This window comes from Oncorhynchus kisutch, linkage group LG10, assembly GCF_002021735.2.
Source record: "Oncorhynchus kisutch isolate 150728-3 linkage group LG10, Okis_V2, whole genome shotgun sequence".
Taxonomy (NCBI): Eukaryota; Metazoa; Chordata; class Actinopteri; order Salmoniformes; family Salmonidae; genus Oncorhynchus; species Oncorhynchus kisutch.
Window position 1 is genome coordinate 4,974,696 of NC_034183.2, and position 20,428 is coordinate 4,995,123.

Genomic DNA, 20,428 nt, shown 5'->3' on the forward strand with positions numbered 1-20,428 from the left:
GACTGTAAAAGGGTAGCACGGAAAATGTTTTGGTTTAGTTCTTTTCTATCCACTAGATAATGATGACTCGGGTTACATTTATTTAACGGATTAATGGATCTATAAAAAATATTTAAAAAACACGTATGTAACTAAAGTGAAGAATTAAATGTTAAACTTGGAGTTGGAGAAAACACAAACGGGGCTGTCCTATCTTCTTCGTGTGACAGCGTGAGGGCGTCCAAGAGCGTCCTGATTGGCTGGAATAGGCAAGCCTTTGACAGTCCTGAAGGCCAATCAGATTGATAGGGACGGACTTTTTTTATACAATTCGAATAAACTGTTGTGAACCAATTGCAGATATGCCAGCGGTCTAGTGAAATAAACCCATTGGACGAGAGACTCGAATGATCGGCATGGAATTGTTTAGGGAACTTGCGGGTGGGTGAATGACCAGAGTGAGCTACAGTTAGTTATGTAACGAAATATACCGTTAGTAGCCTACTGGTGATTTGATTGGATAGATGATGAGACGGGTGATCAGAAATAAGTAAATGTATCTGCATGAATAGGACAAGAAGAGAGGAAAAGAGAGAGAGGATTGCACATCTGGAAATGTTGGTGAGTGCAGCTATTCTATTCATTCTGTATCCACATCATCATTGTATAATTTAATTCACTTTAAATGTACTTTAATCTACATTAATTTAATGTCATGTAGCCTGGGGATTTCTGTAAGGGATGACACGCCAATGGACTATTGGATTTTATCATGTGTGTCATTATACAGACATTAACGTGAAACACTCATAAAGAGTTGCACTGTGTGTCATATAAAACTCGGGAAACATATGCGGAACGGAAGAGGAGTCCATGCCCACACAATGGCGCATCTCCGTATTCTTTATTATTTATTGATGAGAACATTTCAATGCTCTTTGTCTCTATTCTAATAAAGGGTTACAAATAAACATCGTGGTAAATTCCCTCGATGCTCAACAGATTAGAATAGAAACTCCACACGGAATGCTACAGGTTTTCGTTATTAGATATTTTGAGCAACATTTTTAATGGTTTGATGTTGGTAGAAAAGGAACTCCACAGAATTACAGGACCCAGACTGGCTGACATTCTTGCGCCTCTACAGGTATTCGTCATTCGATATTTTCAGCAAGTGAATTGAACACATCTCCCTTCCCTCTGGCAAAAGAATCGCAGGTTAGCGTTTTTCGTCATGAATGTTGTTCTGGAGGCAGCTCTGCAGAATGGTCACTAGCTAGCACAGCCACAGCCATCAAATCAGATTTTAAACCTAACCCTAATCTTAAATTAAGACAAAAAAGCTAATGTTTGTTTTTATTAATGTTTTAATACAGCCAATTTTGACTTTGCAGCTGGCTTATCTAGTGGAAATCTCTCAGATCTGCCTCCAGTGCAAGACTCATCCCAATAAAAATCAAACTGTAGAAGAGTCACACCATTTCACTATGTAGGTGTGACTTGGCTCAGACAGCATGATCTGATTCTGATTCCATTCCCTGACTTCCTCTCTGTACATTGCATTTGACTGGTCCTCAGTGTGTTTCAGTTGGACAGACTGGACAGAGCGCAGCCGACACAGCGACGGTGTGAGTGGAGCAGAGAGAACCGAGGATGGGGGGCGGAGGTCAGCAGACGGAGTCAAGCGAGCCGGCCAAGTGTGACGGGGGTGGGCCCGATGGAGGGCGAGGTGGCAGTGCAGTCTACACCTGGGAAGAGGTCCAGAAGCACTGCCACAGAAGCGACCAGTGGTTGGTCATCGACAGGAAGGTCTATAATATTACCCAGTGGGCGAAGAGACACCCGGGGGGCATCAGGGTCATCAGTCACTTTGCTGGAGAAGATGCCACGGTCAGTAGCCTAACTATGGAAGTTGTTGGTGAAATGTTCTCAAGTTATTCCAGGAAGACTGTTGCAAATGTTATAATGTTGTAGGTATGACATATTACACTGGTTGTTGGTGGATCGTACATTGCAGGATCCTAATTTCATGATAATCTCTTAACTAATCTCACTGTTAATTATTTAGTATTTATTTGTACTTTTTAAAATATTTGTTAAATTGTCTGAGAGACAAATAAAGGACATGTGTATGTATTTCTCTTAAACAACATAGATGAATCTGTGTGTCTGATTTCTAGGAAGCATTTGTCGCATTCCATCTCGATCCGAATTTTGTCAGGAAGTTTCTGAAGCCGTTGCTGATTGGAGAGCTGGCACCGACAGAGCCCAGCCAGGACCATGGGAAAAACGTGAGGAGGACCATCTTTCTCTCTCTCCCTCTACAGCATCACACCCATAACATACATCGTTGTAGGCTACATAATGAAACATAATGTGAAGCCTACAGCATCACTCCCTCTGACATAGCATCACGCCCACTCTAACATACTGTAGGTTTAGGTAGGGACCCGGGGACCAACGTGAGGCCTGTCTTTCTCTGGCTGATAGGGAATTACATGCTTCTCAGACTGAATGCTGTGCAGAATGATACTTTCTACAATGTGTCAGAGTGTGGTAAGAGCAGGTGTGATGTGGATGGAGATATTTAGACAATATTTACCTCCTAGAAAAGTAGTCTGTCATCTACTATAACTAGGGCACATTATACCAGCCTGTCTATGTGCCCAGATGCCCCTATAACTAGGGCGCATTATACCAGCCTGTCTATATGCCCAGATGGCCCTATAACTAGATCACATTATACTTAGGTGTCTGGTTAGACTGTAAACTCTCCTTCCAGACCCATATCAAACATCTCCAATCCAAAGTAAAATCTAGAATTGGCTTCCTATTTCGCAACAAAGCATCCTTCACTCATGCTGCCAAACATACCCTTGTAAAACTGACCATCCTACCAATCCTCGACTTTGGCGATGTCATTTACAAAATAGCCTCCAATACCCTACTCAACAAATTGGATGCAGTCTATCACAGTGCAATCCGTTTTATCACCAAAGCCCCATATACTACCCACCATTGCGACCTGTACGCTCTCGTTGGCTGGCCCTCGCTTCATACTCGTCGCCAAACCCACTGGCTCCATGTCATCTACAAGACCCTGCTAGGTAAAGTCCCCCCTTATCTCAGCTCGCTGGTCACCATAGCATCTCCCACCTGTAGCACACGCTCCAGCAGGTATATCTCTCTAGTCACCCCCAAGACCAATTCTTTCTTTGGCCGCCTCTCCTTCCAGTTCTCTGCTGCCAATGACTGGAACGAACTACAAAAATCTCTGAAACTGGAAACACTTATCTCCCTCACTAGCTTTAAGCACCAACTGTCAGAGCAGCTCACAGATTACTGCACCTGTACATAGCCCACCTAAAATTTAGCCCAAACAACTACCTCTTTCCCAACTGTATTTAATTTTTATTTATTTATTTATTTTGCTCCTTTGCACCCCATTATTTTTTTATTTCTACTTTGCACATTCTTCCATTGCAAAACTACCATTCCAGTATTTTACTTGCTATATTGTATTTACTTTGCCATCATGGCCTTTTTTTGCCTTTACCTCCCTTCTCACCTCATTTGCTCACATTGTATATAGACTTGTTTATACTGCATTATTGACTGTATGTTTGTTTTTACTCCATGTGTAACTCTGTGTCGTTTTATCTGTCGAACTGCTTTGCTTTATCTTGGCCAGGTCGCAATTGTAAATGAGAACTTGTTCTCAACTTGCCTACCTGGTTAAATAAAGGTAAAATAAAAAAAAAAAAAAAATACCAGCCTGTCTATATGCCCCTATAACTAGGGCACATTATACCAGCCTGTCTATATGCCCAGGTGCCCCTATAACTAGGGCACATTATACCAGCCTGTCTATGTGCCCAGATGCCCCTATAACTAGACCACATTATACCAGCCTGTCTATGTGCCCAGATGCCCCTATAACTAGATCACATTATACCAGCCTGTCTATGTTCCCAGGTGCCCCTATAACTAGATCACATTATACCAGCCTGTCTATGTGCCCAGATGCCCCTATAACTAGATCACATTATACCAGCCTGTCTATGTGCCCAGATGCCCCTATAACTAGATCACATTATACCAGCCTGTCTATGTGCCCAGATGCCCCTATAACTAGACCACATTATACCAGCCTGTCTATGTGCCCAGATGCCCCTATAACTAGATCACATTATACAAGCCTGTCTATGTGCCCAGATGCCCCTATAACTAGATCACATTATACCAGCCTGTCTATGTGCCCAGATGCCCCTATAACTAGATCACATTATACCAGCCTGTCTATGTGCCCAGATGCCCCTATAACTAGATCACATTATACCAGCTTGTCTATGTGCCCAGATGCCCCTATAACTAGATCACATTATACCTGCCTGTCTATATGCCCAGATTCCCTGCTGCCCGCTGTCTGTTTACCTATTCAGGAGTCTTACATCTTATCCTGGTTCTCTTCAGCTTTCTGTTACTTCTATTTCCTTATCCTTCTTCTTCTTCTTGAGCTGGTCTGAGCTGGTCTGCTCCACACAACTGTTTCAACTCCTGCTGAGCACCTGTACAGTGCCAAAGTCCTGGAAGGTGTCAACCATTGTACCAGTGCCTAAGAAGTCAGGAGCCAAATCACCAAATGACCTTTAACCTTTGGCCCTCGTGCCCCTTTTGGCCAAATGCATGGAAAGGGTTGTTAGTAAGCACCTTACCCTGTCCATAGCAGATCAACTGGACCCGTTACAGCCTATCAGGCCTAGAAGGGGGATTTAGAAGCTTCTGATAGGCTAATTGACATAATTTGAGTCAAGGTGTACCTGTGGATGTATTTCAAGGCCTACCTTCAAACTCAGTGCCTCTTTGCTTGATATCATGGGAAAATCAAAAGAAGGTACCACGTTCATCTGTACAAACAATAGTACTGGATGCTGGAGGAAATAGGAACAAAAGTATCTATATCCACAGTAAAACGAGCCCTATATTGACATAACCTGAATGGCCGCTCAGCAAGGAAGAAGCCACTGCTCCAAAACCACCATTAAAAAGCCAGACTACGGTTTGCAACTGCACATGGGGACAAAGATCATCATTTTTGGAGAAATGTCCTCTGGTCTGATGAAACAAAAATATTACTATTTGGCCATAATGACCATCATTATGTTTGGAGGAAAAAGGGGGAGGCTTGCAAGCCAAAGAACTGGTGCACGTCACAAAATAGATGGCATCATGAGGATATATATCATTTTACCTCCTCATGATGCCATCTATTTTGTGACGTGCACCAGTCCCTGCTGCAGCAAAGCAGCCCCACAACATGATGCTGCCACCCACATGCTTCACGGATAGGATAGTGTTCTTTGGCTTGCAAGCCTCCCCCTTTTTCCTCCAAACATAATGATGGTTTAGGGCTCGTTTTACTGTGGATATAGATACTTTTGTATCTATTTCCTCCAGCATCTTCACAAGATCCTTTGCTGTTGTTCTGGGATTGATTTGTACATTTTGCACCAAAGTACGTTCCTCTCTAGGCGACAGAGCGCGTCTCCTTCCTGAGCGGTATGACGGCTACAGATGAACGTGGTACTTTCAGGAGTTTGGAATTTGCTCCCAAGGATGAACCAGACTTGTGGAGGTCTACACATTTTTTTCTGAGGTCTTGGCTGATTTCTTTTGATTTTCCCATGATATCAAGCAAAGAGGCAGTGAGTTTGAAGGTAGGCCTTGAAATACATCCACAGGTACACCTTGACTCAAATTATGTCAATTAGCCTATCAGAAGCTTCTAAATCCCCCTTCTAGGCCTGATAGGCTGTAACGGGTCCAGTTGTAACCTTCAGACTTCGGCTGTATGTGTATGTGATTATTTTAATGAAAGTGATGCCAAACTAAAATGTCCATCCTGGATGTGGACAATAAAGTTTTATTCTATTCTTCTTCTTCTTCTCTACAGGTTTCTCTTCTCAATTTACACTGTCGTCATCCCTCTCCTTATCCCTGTCCTGTCCTTCTCCCTCGCCCTCTCCCTCTCCTGTCCTTAACCCTCTCCGTAACCCTGTCCTGTCCGTATCCCTGTCCTTATCCCTCTCCTGTCCTTCTCCCTCTCCTGTCCTTCTCCCTCTCCTGTCCTTAACCCTCTCATTATCCCTGTCCTGTCCTGTCCGTATCCCTGTCCTGTCCTTATCCCTCTCCTGTCCTTCTCCCTCTCCTGTCCTTAACCCTCTCATTATCCCTGTCCTGTCCTGTCCGTATCCCTGTCCTGTCCTTATCCCTCTCCTGTCCTTATCCCTCTCCTGTCCTTATCCCTCTCCTGTCCTTCTCCCTCTCCTGTCCTTCTCCCTCTCCTGTCCTTCTCCCTCTCCTGTCCTCTTCCTCTCCTGTCCTTCTCCCTTTCCCTCTCCTGTCCTCTTCCTCCCCTCCACTCCCTCAATTCTCATCTCTCTACCATCATCCACCTTCCTCCTGGTTCATCTACTTTGCTCTATCACATTTCTGTAATTCCAAGCATCCTAATTTCTCACATCCTGAAGTCAAGGACAGATTCATTGAGATAGACTTCATACGTCTGTAATGATTATTGATCACCTCTAACCCATACAGGCAGTACTGGTGCAGGACTTCCAGGCCCTGCGCGACCGTGTGGAGAGTGAGGGTCTCCTCCGTGCCCGCCCCCTCTTCTTCAGCCTCTACCTGGGCCACATCCTGCTACTAGAGGCCCTGGCTTTGGGCCTGCTCTGGGTCTGGGGGACCAGTTGGAGCATCACACTGCTCTGTTCCCTCATGCTGGCCACGTCTCAGGTACCATTACAGTATTATTAGGGGGTACAAGAAGATATTTGACAGGCAGATTCAAAGGTTAGGCATAGGGATCGAAGGTTAGGGTTAGGGTTAAAATTAAGGTTAAGGTTACGTTTAGGATTAAGGTTAGAATTAGACGAATAGATTAAGATTTTGGTTAGGGTAAGGGTTTAGGTTAGGTTAGGTTTAAGATTGAATTTTATTTATTCATTTTATATATTTATTTACCATTATTTAACCAGGCAAGTCAGTTAAGAACAAATTCTTATTTACATTGACGGCCTACAAAATGACAAAAGGCCTCCTGCGGGGACGGGGGCTGGGAAAAAATAATAAACTATAATAATAATTTTAAAAAATTGAGGACAAAACACATCATGACATGAGAGACAACACTACATAAACAGAGCCCAAAAACAACAACACAACATGGTAGCAACACAACATGGTAGCAACACAACATGGTAGCAACACAACATGACAACAACATGGTAGCAGCACAACATGACAACAACATGGTAGCAACACAACATGGTAGCAGCACAACATGGTAGCAACACAACATGGTAGCAACACAACATGGTAGCAGCACAACATGACAACAACATGGTAGCAACACAACATGGTAGCAACACAACATGGTAGCAACACAACATGACAACAACATGGTAGCAGCACAACATGACAACAACATGGTAGCAACACAACATGACAACAACATCGTAGCAACACAACATGACAACAACATGGTAGCAACACAACATGACAACAACATGGTAGCAACACAACATGACAACAACATGGTAGCAGCACAACATGACAACAACATGGTAACAACACAACATGGTAGCAACACAACATGACAACAACATGGTAGCAACACAACATGACAACAACATGGTAGCAGCACAACATGGTAGCAACACAACATGACAACAACATGGTAGCAACACAACATGGGAGGAGCACAAAACATGGTACAAACATTATTGGGCACAGACAACAGCACAAAGGGCAAGAAGGTAGAGACAACAATACATCACGCATAGCAGCAACAACTGTCAGTAAGACTGTTCATGATTGAGTTTTTGAATGAAGAGATGGAGATAAAACTGTCCAGTTTGAGTGTTTGTTGCAGCTCGTTCCAGTCGCTAGCTGCAGCGAACTGAAAAGAGGAGCGGCCCAGAGATGTGTGTGCTTTGGGGACCTTTAACAGAATGTGACTGGCTGAACGGGTGTTGTATGTGGAGGATGAGGGCTGCAGTAAATATCTCAGATAGGGGGGAGTGAGGCCTATGAGGGTTTAATAAATAAGCATCAACCAGTGGGTCTTTCAACAGGTATACAGTGATGACCAGTTTACAGAGGAGTATAGAGTGCAGTGATGTGTCCTATAAGGATCATTGGTGGCAAATCTGATGGCTGAAATGTATAGAACATCTAGCCACTCGAGAGCACCCATACCTGCCGATCTATAAATGATGTCTGCGTAATCTAGCATAGTGAGGATGGTCATCTGAATCAGGGTTAGAAAGTACTTGTATGAGGTGACTACCTGAAGCTCAAAACCCTCAGAGTAATCACACCAGTAGGGAGTGGGGCATTCTTCATACCAAACCATATGACAGAGAAATCCTGTTGGACACTAAGAAAGCTTTGTTGTGGAGCATTTAACACAAAATCCGGGGAGGGGCCAGCTGGGTATAAGACTATGTATCATCTGCATATAAATGGATTAGAGAGCTTCCTACTGCCTGAGCTATGTTGTTGATGTAAATTGAGAAGAGCATGGGGCCTAGGATCGAGCCTTGGGGTACTCCCTTGGTGACAGACAGTGGTTGAGACAGCAGATGTTCTGACATTATATACTGCGCTCTTTGAGTGAGGTAGTTAGCAAACTAGGCCAAAGACCCCTCAGAGACACCAATACTCCTTAGCCGGCCCACAAGAATGGAATGGTCTACTGTATCAAAAGCTTTGGCCAAGTCAATAAAAATATCAGCACAACATTGCTTACAATCAAGGGCAATAGTGACATCATTGAGGACCTTCAAGGTTGCAGTGACACATCCATAACCTGAAAAGATTGCATACCAGAAAGAATACTGTAGTCATCAAGAAAGCCAGTCAGTTGATTATTACGTTTTTCCAACACTTTTGATAAACAGGGCAAAATAGAAATAGGCCTATAACAGTTAGGATCAGCTTGACCTCCCCCTGTAAATAAAGGATGAACTGTGGCTGCCTTCCAAGCAATGGGAACCTCCCCAGAATGGAGAGACAGGTTCAAAAGTTCAAAGAGAGGCTTGGCGATGAAGAACCTTAAAAGAAGAAAGGGTCTAAAATCATCTGACTCAGATGTTTTTGTGGGGTCTAGTTTCAGGAGCTCCCTTAGTACCTCGGACTCAGTGATCACCTGCAGGGAGAAACTTTGTAGCGGGGCAGGGGTAAAAGAGGGAGAAGAGAGATAAGGTTACCAAACCACCTTTCAGACACTGTTCAAATTCTGCCTTTCTTTTTCACTCTCAGGCCCAAGCTGGCTGGCTGCAGCATGACTACGGCCACCTGTCAGTCTGCAAGAAATCCGGCTGGAACCACAAACTGCACAAGTTTGTCATTGGACACCTAAAGGTAGGCTGCTGGACAATGGTTGGACATTTGACAATACTGTTTCTTTAGGCTGATCTTCTGCTACTCTTTGGAAAAGTTAACCAGACACAGTTTAAACCTAGATCTAGACTGAAAACCATTCTCAATGGATAATCTCCTTTGAAAGTACATTTTACTCCAGGACTATGTTAAGTCTTTGTTCAGGAAACTGTCCCTTTCACTTTCCTACATTCACCAGAGCAGTGTTACATTTCCAAGTTCACTGCTATACATTAGCCTTATTTTGTGTAGTGTCCAACAGGTGTAAGTTACAGTAAGTGTAATTGTGTGTACCATTAATAAGTAACAGTAGCTGTGTGTTTCCAGGGTGCCTCTGCTAACTGGTGGAACCATCGTCACTTCCAGCACCACGCTAAGCCCAACATTTTTCGTAAAGATCCTGATATCAACTCACTACATGTCTTCGTCCTGGGAGACAAACAGCCTGTAGAGGTAGTTATCACTATAGTATATTTGTGATTCCTGCCCCAACTGGACTCACAACCTAGTAGGTAGCCTAGTGGTTAGAGCGTTGGACTAGTAACCGGAAGGTTGCAAGTTCAAATCCCCGAGCCCACAAGGTACAAATCTGTCGTTCTGCCCCTGAACAGGCAGTCAACCCACTGTTCCTAGTGGGTAGGCAGTCCTACCCACTGTTCTACCCACTGTTCCTAGTGGGTAGGCAGTCCTACCCACTGTTCTACCCACTGTTCCTAGTGGGTAGGCAGTCCTACCCACTGTTCCTAGTGGGTAGGCAGTCCTACCCACTGTTCTACCCACAGTTCCTAGTGGGTAGGCAGTCCTACCCACTGTTCTACCCACTGTTCCTAGTGGGTAGGCAGTCCTACCCACTGTTCTACCCACTGTTCCTAGTGGGTAGGCAGTCCTACCCACTGTTCTACCCACTGTTCCTAGTGGGTAGGCAGTCCTACCCACTGTTCTACCCACTGTTCCTAGTGGGTAGGCAGTCCTACCCACTGTTCTACCCACTGTTCCTAGTGGGTAGGCAGTCCTACCCACTGTTCTACCCACTGTTCCTAGTGGGTAGGCAGTCCTACCCACTGTTCTACCCACTGTTCCTAGTGGGTAGGCAGTCCTACCCACTGTTCTACCCACTGTTCCTAGTGGGTAGGCAGTCCTACCCACTGTTCTACCCACTGTTCCTAGTGGGTAGGCAGTCCTACCCACTGTTCTACCCACTGTTCCTAGTGGGTAGCCAGTCCTACCCACTGTTCTACCCACTGTTCCTAGTGGGTAGGCAGTCCTACCCACTGTTCCTAGTGGGTAGGCAGTCCTACCCACTGTTCTACCCAACTGTTCCTAGTGGGTAGGCAGTCCTACCCACTGTTCTACCCACTGTTCCTAGTGGGTAGGCAGTCCTACCCACTGTTCTACCCACTGTTCCTAGTGGGTAGGCAGTCCTACCCACTGTTCTACCCACTGTTCCTAGTGGGTAGGCAGTCCTACCCACTGTTCCTAGTGGGTAGGCAGTCCTACCCACTGTTCTACCCACTGTTCCTAGTGGGTAGGCAGTCCTACCCACTGTTCTACCCACTGTTCCTAGTGGGTAGGCAGTCCTACCCACTGTTCTACCCACTGTTCCTAGTGGGTAGGCAGTCCTACCCACTGTTCTACCCACTGTTCCTAGTGGGTAGGCAGTCCTACCCACTGTTTCTACCCACTGTTCCTAGTGGGTAGCCAGTCCTACCCACTGTTCTACCCACTGTCCTAGTGGGTAGGCAGTCCTACCCACTGTTCTACCCACTGTTCCTAGTGGGTAGGCAGTCCTACCCACTGTTCTACCCACTGTTCCTAGTGGGTAGGCAGTCCTACCCACTGTTCTACCCACTGTTCCTAGTGGGTAGGCAGTCCTACCCACTGTTCTACCCCACTGTTCCTAGTGGGTAGGCAGTCCTACCCACTGTTCTACCCATGTTCCCTAGTGGGTAGGCAGTCCTACCCACTGTTCTACCCACTGTTCCTAGTGGGTAGGCAGTCCTACCCACTGTTCCTACCCACTGTTCCTAGTGGGTAGGCAGTCCTACCCACTGTCCTACCCACTGTTCCTAGTGGGTAGCAGTCCTACCACTGTTCTACCCACTGTTCCTAGTGGGTAGGCAGTCCTACCCACTGTCTACCCACTGTTCCTAGTGGGTAGGCAGTCCTACCACTGTTCTACCCACAGTTCCTAGTGGGTAGGCAGTCCTACCCACTGTTCTACCACAGTTCCTAGTGGGTAGGCAGTCCTACCCACTGTTCTACCCACTGTTCCTAGTGGGTAGGCAGTCCTACCCACTGTTCTACCCACTGTTCCTAGTGGGTAGGCAGTCCTACCCACTGTTCTACCCACTGTTCCTAGTGGGTAGGCAGTCCTACCCACTGTTCTACCCACTGTTCCTAGTGGGTAGGCAGTCCTACCCACTGTTCTACCCACTGTTCCTAGTGGGTAGGCAGTCCTACCCACTGTTCTACCCACTGTTCCTAGTGGGTAGGCAGTCCTACCCACTGTTCTACCCACTGTTCCTAGTGGGTAGGCAGTCCTACCCACTGTTCTACCCACTGTTCCTAGTGGGTAGGCAGTCCTACCCACTGTTCTACCCACTGTTCCTAGTGGGTAGCCAGTCCTACCCACTGTTCTACCCACTGTTCCTAGTGGGTAGGCAGTCCTACCCACTGTTCTACCCACTGTTCCTAGTGGGTAGGCAGTCCTACCCACTGTTTCCTAGTGGGTAGGCAGTCCTACCACTGTTCTACCCACTGTTCCTAGTGGGTAGGCAGTCCTACCCACTGTTTCTACCCACTGTTCCTAGTGGGTAGGCAGTCCTACCCACTGTTCTACCCACTGTTCCTAGTGGGTAGGCAGTCCTACCCACTGTTCTACCCAACTGTTCCTAGTGGTAGGCAGTCCTACCCACTGTTCTACCCACTGTTCCTAGTGGGTAGGCAGTCCTACCCACTGTTCTACCCACTGTTCCTAGTGGGTAGGCAGTCCTACCCACTGTTCTACCCACTGTTCCTAGTGGGTAGGCAGTCCTACCCACTGTTCTACCCACTGTTCCTAGTGGGTAGGCAGTCCTACCGACTGTACTACCCACTGTTCCTAGTGGGTAGGCAGTCCTACCCACTGTTCTACCCACTGTTCCTAGTGGGTAGGCAGTCCTACCCACTGTCCTACCCACTGTTCCTAGCGGGTAGGCAGGCCTACCCACTGTCCTACCCACTGTTCCTAGTGGGTAGGCAGTCCTACCCACTGTTCTACCCACTGTTCCTAGTGGGTAGGCAGTCCTACCCACTGTTCTACCCACTGTTCCTAGTGGGTAGGCAGTCCTACCCACTGTTCCTAGTGGGTAGGCAGTCCTACCCACATGTCCTACCCACTGTTCCTAGTGGGTAGGCAGTCCTACCCACTGTTCCTAGTGGGTAGGCAGTCCTACCCACTGTTCTACCCACTGTTCCTAGTGGGTAGGCAGTACTACCACTGTTCTACCCACTGTTCCTAGTGGGTAGGCAGTCCTACCCACTGTTCTACCCACTGTTCCTAGTGGGTAGGCAGTCCTACCCACTGTTTACCCCACTGTTCCTAGTGGGTAGGCAGTCCTACCCACTGTTCTACCCACTGTTTCCTAGTGGGTAGGCAGTCCTACCCACTGTTTCTACCCACTGTTCCTAGTGGGTACGGCCCAGTCCTACCCACTGTTCTACCACTGTTCCTAGTGGGTAGCAGTCCTACCACTGTTCTACCCACTGTTCCTAGTGGGTAGGCAGTCCTACCCACTGTTCCTAGTGGGTAGGCAGTCCTACCCACTGTTCTACCCACTGTTCCTAGTGGGTAGGCAGTCCTACCCACAGTCCTACCCACTGTTCCTAGTGGGTAGGCAGTCCCTACCCACTGTTCTACCCACTGTTCCTAGTGGGTAAGGCAGTCCTACCCACTGTTCCTAGTGGGTAGGCAGTCCTACCACTTTCTACCCACTGTTCCTAGTGGGTAGGCAGTCCTACCCACTGTTTCTACCCACTGTTCCTAGTTGGTAGGCAGTCCTACCCACTGTTCTACCCACTGTTCCTAGTGGGTAGGCAGTCCTACCCACTGTTCTACCCACTGTTCCTAGTGGGTAGGCAGTCCTACCCACTGTTCTACCCACTGTTCCTAGTGGGTAGGCAGTCCTACCCACTGTCCTACCCACTGTTCCTAGTGGGTAGGCAGTCCTACCCACTGTCCTACCCACTGTTCCTAGTGGGTAGGCAGTCCTACCCACTGTTCTACCCACTGTTCCTAGTGGGTAGGCAGTCCTACCCACTGTTTCTACCCACTGTTCCTAGTGGGTCAGGCAGTCCTACCCACTGTTCCTAGTGGGTAGGCAGTCCTACCCACTGTCCTACCCACTGTTCCTAGTGGGTAGGCAGTCCTACCCACTGTTCTACCCACTGTTCCTAGTGGTAGGCAGTCCTACCCACTGTTCTACCCACTGTTGCCTAGTGGGTAGGCAGTCCTACCACTGTTCTAGTCCACTGTTCCTAGTGGGTAGGCCAGTCCTACCCACTGTTCTACCCACTGTTCCTAGTGGGTAGGCAGTCCTACCCACTGTTTCTACCCACTGTTCCTAGTGGGTAGGCAGTCCTACCCACTGTTCTACCCACTGTTCTAGTGGGTAGGCAGTCCTACCCACTGTTCTACCCACTGTTCCTAGTGGGTAGGCAGTCCTACCCACTGTTCTACCCACTGTTCCTAGTGGGTAGGCAGTCCTACCCACTGTTCTACCCACTGTTCCTAGTGGGTAGGCAGTCCTACCCTGTTCTACCCACTGTTCCTAGTGGGTAGGCAGTCCTACCCACTGTTCTACCCACTGTTCCTAGTGGGTAGGCAGTCCTACCCACTGTTCTACCCACTGTTCCTAGTGGGTAGGCAGTCCTACCCACTGTTCTACCCACTGTTCCTAGTGGGTAGGCAGTCCTACCCACTGTTCTACCCACTGTTCCTAGTGGGTAGGCAGTCCTACCCACTGTTCTACCCACTGTTCCTAGTGGGTAGGCAGTCCTACCCACTGTTCTACCCACTGTTCCTAGTGGGTAGGCAGTCCTACCCACTGTTCTACCCACTGTTCCTAGTGGGTAGGCAGTCCCTACCCACTGTTCTACCCACTGTTCCTAGTGGGTAGGCAGTCCTACCCACTGTTCTACCCACTGTTCCTAGTGGGTAGGCAGTCCTACCCACTGTTCTACCCACTGTTCTAGTGGGTAGGCAGTCCTACCCACTGTTCCTAGTGGGTAGGCAGTCCTACCCACTGTTCTACCCACTGTTCCTAGTGGGTAGGCAGTCCTACCCACTGTTCTACCCACTGTTCCTAGTGGGTAGGCAGTCCTACCCACTGTTCTACCCACTGTTCCTAGTGGGTAGGCAGTCCTACCCACTGTTCTACCCACTGTTCCTAGTGGGTAGGCAGTCCTACCCACTGTTCTACCCCACTGTTCCTAGTGGGTAGGCAGTCCTACCCACTGTTCTACCCACTGTTCCTAGTGGGTAGGCAGTCCTACCCACTGTTCTACCCACTGTTCCTAGTGGGTAGGCAGTCCTACCCACTGTTCTACCCACTGTTCCTAGTGGGTAGGCAGTCATACCCACTGTTCTACCCACTGTTCCTAGTGGGTAGGCAGTCCTACCCACTGTTCTACCCACTGTTCCTAGTGGGTAGGCAGTCCTACCCACTGTTCTACCCACTGTTCCTAGTGGGTAGGCAGTCCTACCCACTGTTCTACCCACTGTTCCTAGTGGGTAGGCAGTCCTACCCACTGTTCTACCCACTGTTCCTAGTGGGTAGGCAGTCCTACCCACTGTTCCTAGTGGGTAGGCAGTCCTACCCACTGTTCTACCCACTGTTCCTAGTGGGTAGGCAGTCCTACCCACTGTTCTACCCACTGTTCCTAGTGGGTAGGCAGTCCTACCCACTGTTCTACCCACTGTTCCTAGTGGGTAGGCAGTCCTACCCACTGTTCTACCCACTGTTCCTAGTGGGTAGGCAGTCCTACCCACTGTTCTACCCACTGTTCCTAGTGGGTAGGCAGTCCTACCCACTGTTCTACCCACTGTTCCTAGTGGGTAGGCAGTCCTACCCACTGTTCTACCCACTGTTCCTAGTGGGTAGGCAGTCCTACCCACTGTTCTACCCACTGTTCCTAGTGGGTAGGCAGTCCTACCCACTGTTCTACCCACTGTTCCTTGTGGGTAGGCAGTCCTACCCACTGTTCTACCCACTGTTCCTAGTGGGTAGGCAGTCCTACCCACTGTTCCTAGTGGGTAGGCAGCCCTACCCACTGTTCTACCCACTGTTCCTAGTGGGTAGGCAGTCCTACCCACTGTTCTACCCACTGTTCCTAGTGGGTAGGCATCCTACCCACTGTTCTACCCACTGTTCCTAGTGGGTAGGCAGTCCTACCCACTGTTCTACCCACTGTTCCTAGTGGGTAGGCAGTCCTACCACTGTTCTACCCACTGTTCCTAGTGGGTAGGCAGTCCTACCCACTGTTCTACCCACTGTTCCTAGTGGGTAGGCAGTCCTACCCACTGTTCTACCCACTGTTCCTAGTGGGTAGGCAGTCCTACCCACTGTTTACCCACTGTTCTACCCACTGTTCCTAGTGGGTAGGCAGTCCTACCCACTGTTCTACCCACTGTTCTACCCACTGTTCCTAGTGGGTAGGCAGTCCTACCCACTGTTCTACCCACTGTTCCTAGTGGGTAGGCAGTCCTACCCACTGTTCTACCCACTGTTCCTAGTGGGTAGGCAGTCCTACCCACTGTTCTACCCACTGTTCCTAGTGGGTAGGCAGTCCTACCCACTGTTCTACCCACTGTTCCTAGTGGGTAGGCAGTCCTACCCACTGTTCTACCCACTGTTCCTAGTGGGTAGGCAGTCCTACCCACTGTTCCTAGTGGGTAGGCAGTCCTACCCACTGTTCCTAGTGGGTAGGCAGTCCTACCCACTGTTCCTAGTGGGTAGGCAGTCCTACCCACTGTTCCTAGTGGGTAGGCAGTCCTACCCACTGTTCCTAGGGTGTCATTGACTTGTTAAATAAAGGTAAAATAAAAATAAATACAAAAAACCTTGTGCTTTATGACCCATCTGACTTCCTGTCATATTTGAATAATAATCTAAATATTCATGTAATATTCAAATATCCATGTAATAGCTCATTAATGTAATGTAATATTCATGAAATAACTATGTAATAATATCCATGTAGTATTCAAATATCCATGTAATAGCTCATTAATGTAATGTAATATTCATGAAATAACCATGTAATAATATCTATGTAATATTCAAATATCCATGAAAGAGTTAATTCAATTAATGTAATATTCATGAAATAACCATGTAATAATGTCCATGTAACGGTTTGTCTCAGTCGTGTTAAAACGGTATTCGTGTTTCTGTGTAAGATCCATCTGACTCCTTGTCTCTGTCTATTGCAGTATGGTATAAAGAAGTTGAAGTACATGCCCTACCATCACCAACACCAGTACTTCTTCCTCAGTAAGTTGCTGAACACGTTTCATTGGATTTCTGTATAGAATCACATCAACTTCCATTGAACACGTAAAAGGAAAAGACAGACCACTGTATGTATGTAATACCAATATTATCCTTCTGTGTTTCAGTTGGACCTCCACTAATCATTCCAGTGTTTTTCAACATCCAGATATTTCGGACCATGTTTTCACAACGGGACTGGGTGGTGAGTTTTCATACCAACTAAATGTAGACTTAATCCTCTTCATTCTTATCTGGAACGTAAGGGCTTCCACAAGAGAGTAATTATATATATATATATTTATTTATTTAACCAGGTAAGCTAGTTGAGAACAAGTTCTCATTTACAACTGCGACCTGGCCAAGATAAAGCAAAGCAGTGAGACACATACAACACATGGAATAAACAGACATACAGTCAATAATACAATAGAGTCTATATACAGTGTGTGCAAATGAGGTAGGATAACGGAGGTAAGGCAATAATAATGGGGGTGACCAGAGAGAGATACCTGCTGGAGAGTGTGCTATGGGTGGGTGCTGCTATGGTGACCAGAGAGATATACCTGCTGGAGCATGTGCTATGGGTGGGTGCTGCTATGGTGACCAGAGAGAGATACCTGCTGGAGCATGTGCTATGTGTGGGTGCTGCTATGGTGACCAGAGAGATATACCTGCTGGAGCATGTGCTATGGGTGGGTGCTGCTATGGTGACCAGAGAGAGATACCTGCTGGAGCATGTGCTATGGGTGGGTGCTGCTATGGTGACCAGAGAGAGATACCTGCTGGAGCGTGTGCTATGGGTGGGTGCTGCTATGGTGACCAGAGAGAGATACCTGCTGGAGCGTGTGCTATGGGTGGGTGCTGCTATGGTGACCAGAGAGAGATACCTGCTGGAGCGTGTGCTATGGGTGGGTGCTGCTATGGTGACCAGAGAGAGATACCTGCTGGAGCGTGTGCTATGGGTGGGTGCTGCTATGGTGACCAGAGAGAGATACCTGCTGGAGCGTGTGCTATGGGTGGGTGCTGCTATGGTGACCAGAGAGAGATACCTGCTGGAGCGTGTGCTATGGGTGGGTGCTGCTATGGTGACCAGAGAGAGATACCTGCTGGAGCATGTGCTATGGGTGGGTGCTGCTATGGTGACCAGAGAGAGATACCTGCTGGAGCGTGTGCTATGGGTGGGTGCTGCTATGGTGACCAGAGAGAGATACCTGCTGGAGAGTGTGCTATGGGTGGGTGCTGCTATGGTGACCAGAGAGAGATACCTGCTGGAGCGTGTGCTATGGGTGGCTGCTGCTATGGTGACCAGAGAGAGATACCTGCTGGAGCGTGTGCTATGGGTGGGTGCTGCTATGGTGACCAGAGAGAGATACCTGCTGGAGCATGTGCTATGGGTGGGTGCTGCTATGGTGACCAGAGAGAGATACCTGCTGGAGCGTGTGCTATGGGTGGGTGCTGCTATGGTGACCAGAGAGAGATACCTGCTGGAGCGTGTGCTATGGTGGGTGCTGCTATGGTGACCAGAGAGATATACCTGCTGGAGCGTGTGCTATGGGTGGCTGCTGCTATGGTGACCAGAGAGATATACCTGCTGGAGCGTGTGCTATGGGTGGGTGCTGCTATGGTGACCAGAGAGATATACCTGCTGGAGCGTGTGCTATGGGTGGGTGCTGCTATGGTGACCAGAGAGATATACCTGCTAGAGCGTGTGCTATGGGTGGGTGCTGCTATGGTGACCAGAGAGAGATACCTGCTGGAGCGTGTGCTATGGGTGGGTGCTGCTATGGTGACCAGAGAGAGATACCTGCTGGAGCATGTGCTATGGGTGGGTGCTGCTATGGTGACCAGAGAGAGATACCTGCTGGAGCGTGTGCTATGGGTGGGTGCTGCTATGGTGACCAGAGAGAGATACCTGCTGGAGCGTGTGCTATGGGTGGGTGCTGCTATGGTGACCAGAGAGAGATAGCTGCTGGAGAGTGTGCTATGGGTGGGTGCTGCTATGGTGACCAGAGAGAGATACCTGCTGGAGCGTGTGCTATGGGTGGGTGCTGCTATGGTGACCAGAGAGAGATACCTGCTGGAGCGTGTGCTATGGGTGGGTGCTGCTATGGTGACCAGAGAGAGATACCTGCTGGAGCGTGTGCTATGGGTGGGTGCTGCTATGGTGACCAGAGAGATACCTGCTGGAGCGTGTGCTATGGGTGGGTGCTGCTATGGTGACCAGAGAGAGATACCTGCTGGAGCGTGTGCTATGGGTGGGTGCTGCTATGGTGACCAGAGAGATATACCTGCTGGAGCGTGTGCTATGGGTGGGTGCTGCTATGGTGACCAGAGAGATATACCTGCTGGAGCGTGTGCTATGGGTGGGTGCTGCTATGGTGACCAGAGAGAGATACCTGCTGGAGCGTGTGCTATGGGTGGGTGCTGCTATGGTGACCAGAGAGAGATACCTGCTGGAGCGTGTGCTATGGGTGGGTGCTGCTATGGTGACCAGAGAGAGATACCTGCTGGAGCGTGTGCTATGGGTGGGTACTGCTATGGTGACCAGAGAGAGATATCTGCTGGAGCGTGTGCTATGGGTGGGTGCTGCTATGGTGACCAGAGAGAGATACCTGCTGGAGCGTGTGCTATGGGTGGGTGCTGCTATGGTGACCAGAGAGAGATACCTGCTGGAGAGTGTGCTATGGGTGGGTGCTGCTATGGTGATCAGAGAGAGATACCTGCTGGAGCGTGTGCTATGGGTGGCTGCTGCTATGGTGACCAGAGAGAGATACCTGCTGGAGCGTGTGCTATGGGTGGGTGCTGCTATGGTGACCAGAGAGAGATACCTGCTGGAGCGTGTGCTATGGGTGGGTGCTGCTATGGTGACCAGAGAGATATACCTGCTGGAGCGTGTGCTAGGTGTGGGTGCTGCTATGGTGACCAGAGAGAGATACCTGCTGGAGCATGTGCTATGGGTGGGTGCTGCTATGGTGACCAGAGAGAGATACCTGCTGGAGCATGTGCTATGGGTGGGTGCTGCTATGGTGACCAGAGAGAGATACCTGCTGGAGCGTGTGCTATGGGTGGGTGCTGCTATGGTGACCAGAGAGAGATACCTGCTGGAGCGTGTGCTATGGGTGGGTGCTGCTATGGTGACCAGAGAGAGATAGCTGCTGGAGAGTGTGCTATGGGTGGGTGCTGCTATGGTGACCAGAGAGAGATACCTGCTGGAGCGTGTGCTATGGGTGGGTGCTATGGTGACCAGAGAGAGATACCTGCTGGAGCGTGTGCTATGGGTGTGTGCTGCTATGGTGACCAGAGAGAGATACCTGCTGGAGCGTGTGCTATGGGTGGGTGCTGCTATGGTGACCAGAGAGATACCTGCTGGAGCGTGTGCTATGGGTGGGTGCTGCTATGGTGACCAGAGAGAGATACCTGTTGGAGCGTGTGCTATGGGTGGGTGCTGCTATGGTGACCAGAGAGATATA

The 20,428-nt window shown here is 48.5% G+C and overlaps 1 protein-coding gene across 3 annotated transcripts in view; it reads left to right on the forward strand.

Moving 5' to 3' along the window:
* Window positions 1-351: 351 nt before the first annotated feature.
* Window positions 352-20,428, forward strand: part of LOC109884128 (fatty acid desaturase 2) — a 31,263-nt gene continuing 11,186 nt past the window's right edge. Inside the window, exons 1-9 of one of the 3 annotated variants that reach the window (XM_031832919.1) lie at window positions 352-600; window positions 1,127-1,197; window positions 1,558-1,869; window positions 2,160-2,270; window positions 6,580-6,777; window positions 9,307-9,408; window positions 9,754-9,879; window positions 16,898-16,958; window positions 17,084-17,160. In XM_031832919.1, the coding sequence (XP_031688779.1) occupies window positions 1,633-1,869; window positions 2,160-2,270; window positions 6,580-6,777; window positions 9,307-9,408; window positions 9,754-9,879; window positions 16,898-16,958; window positions 17,084-17,160 (912 nt within the window). In that variant the 5' untranslated portion in view covers window positions 352-600; window positions 1,127-1,197; window positions 1,558-1,632. The remainder of the gene's footprint in view (window positions 601-1,126; window positions 1,198-1,557; window positions 1,870-2,159; window positions 2,271-6,579; window positions 6,778-9,306; window positions 9,409-9,753; window positions 9,880-16,897; window positions 16,959-17,083; window positions 17,161-20,428) is intronic. The other 2 variants (XM_031832920.1, XM_031832921.1) reach the window with 2 other exon arrangements.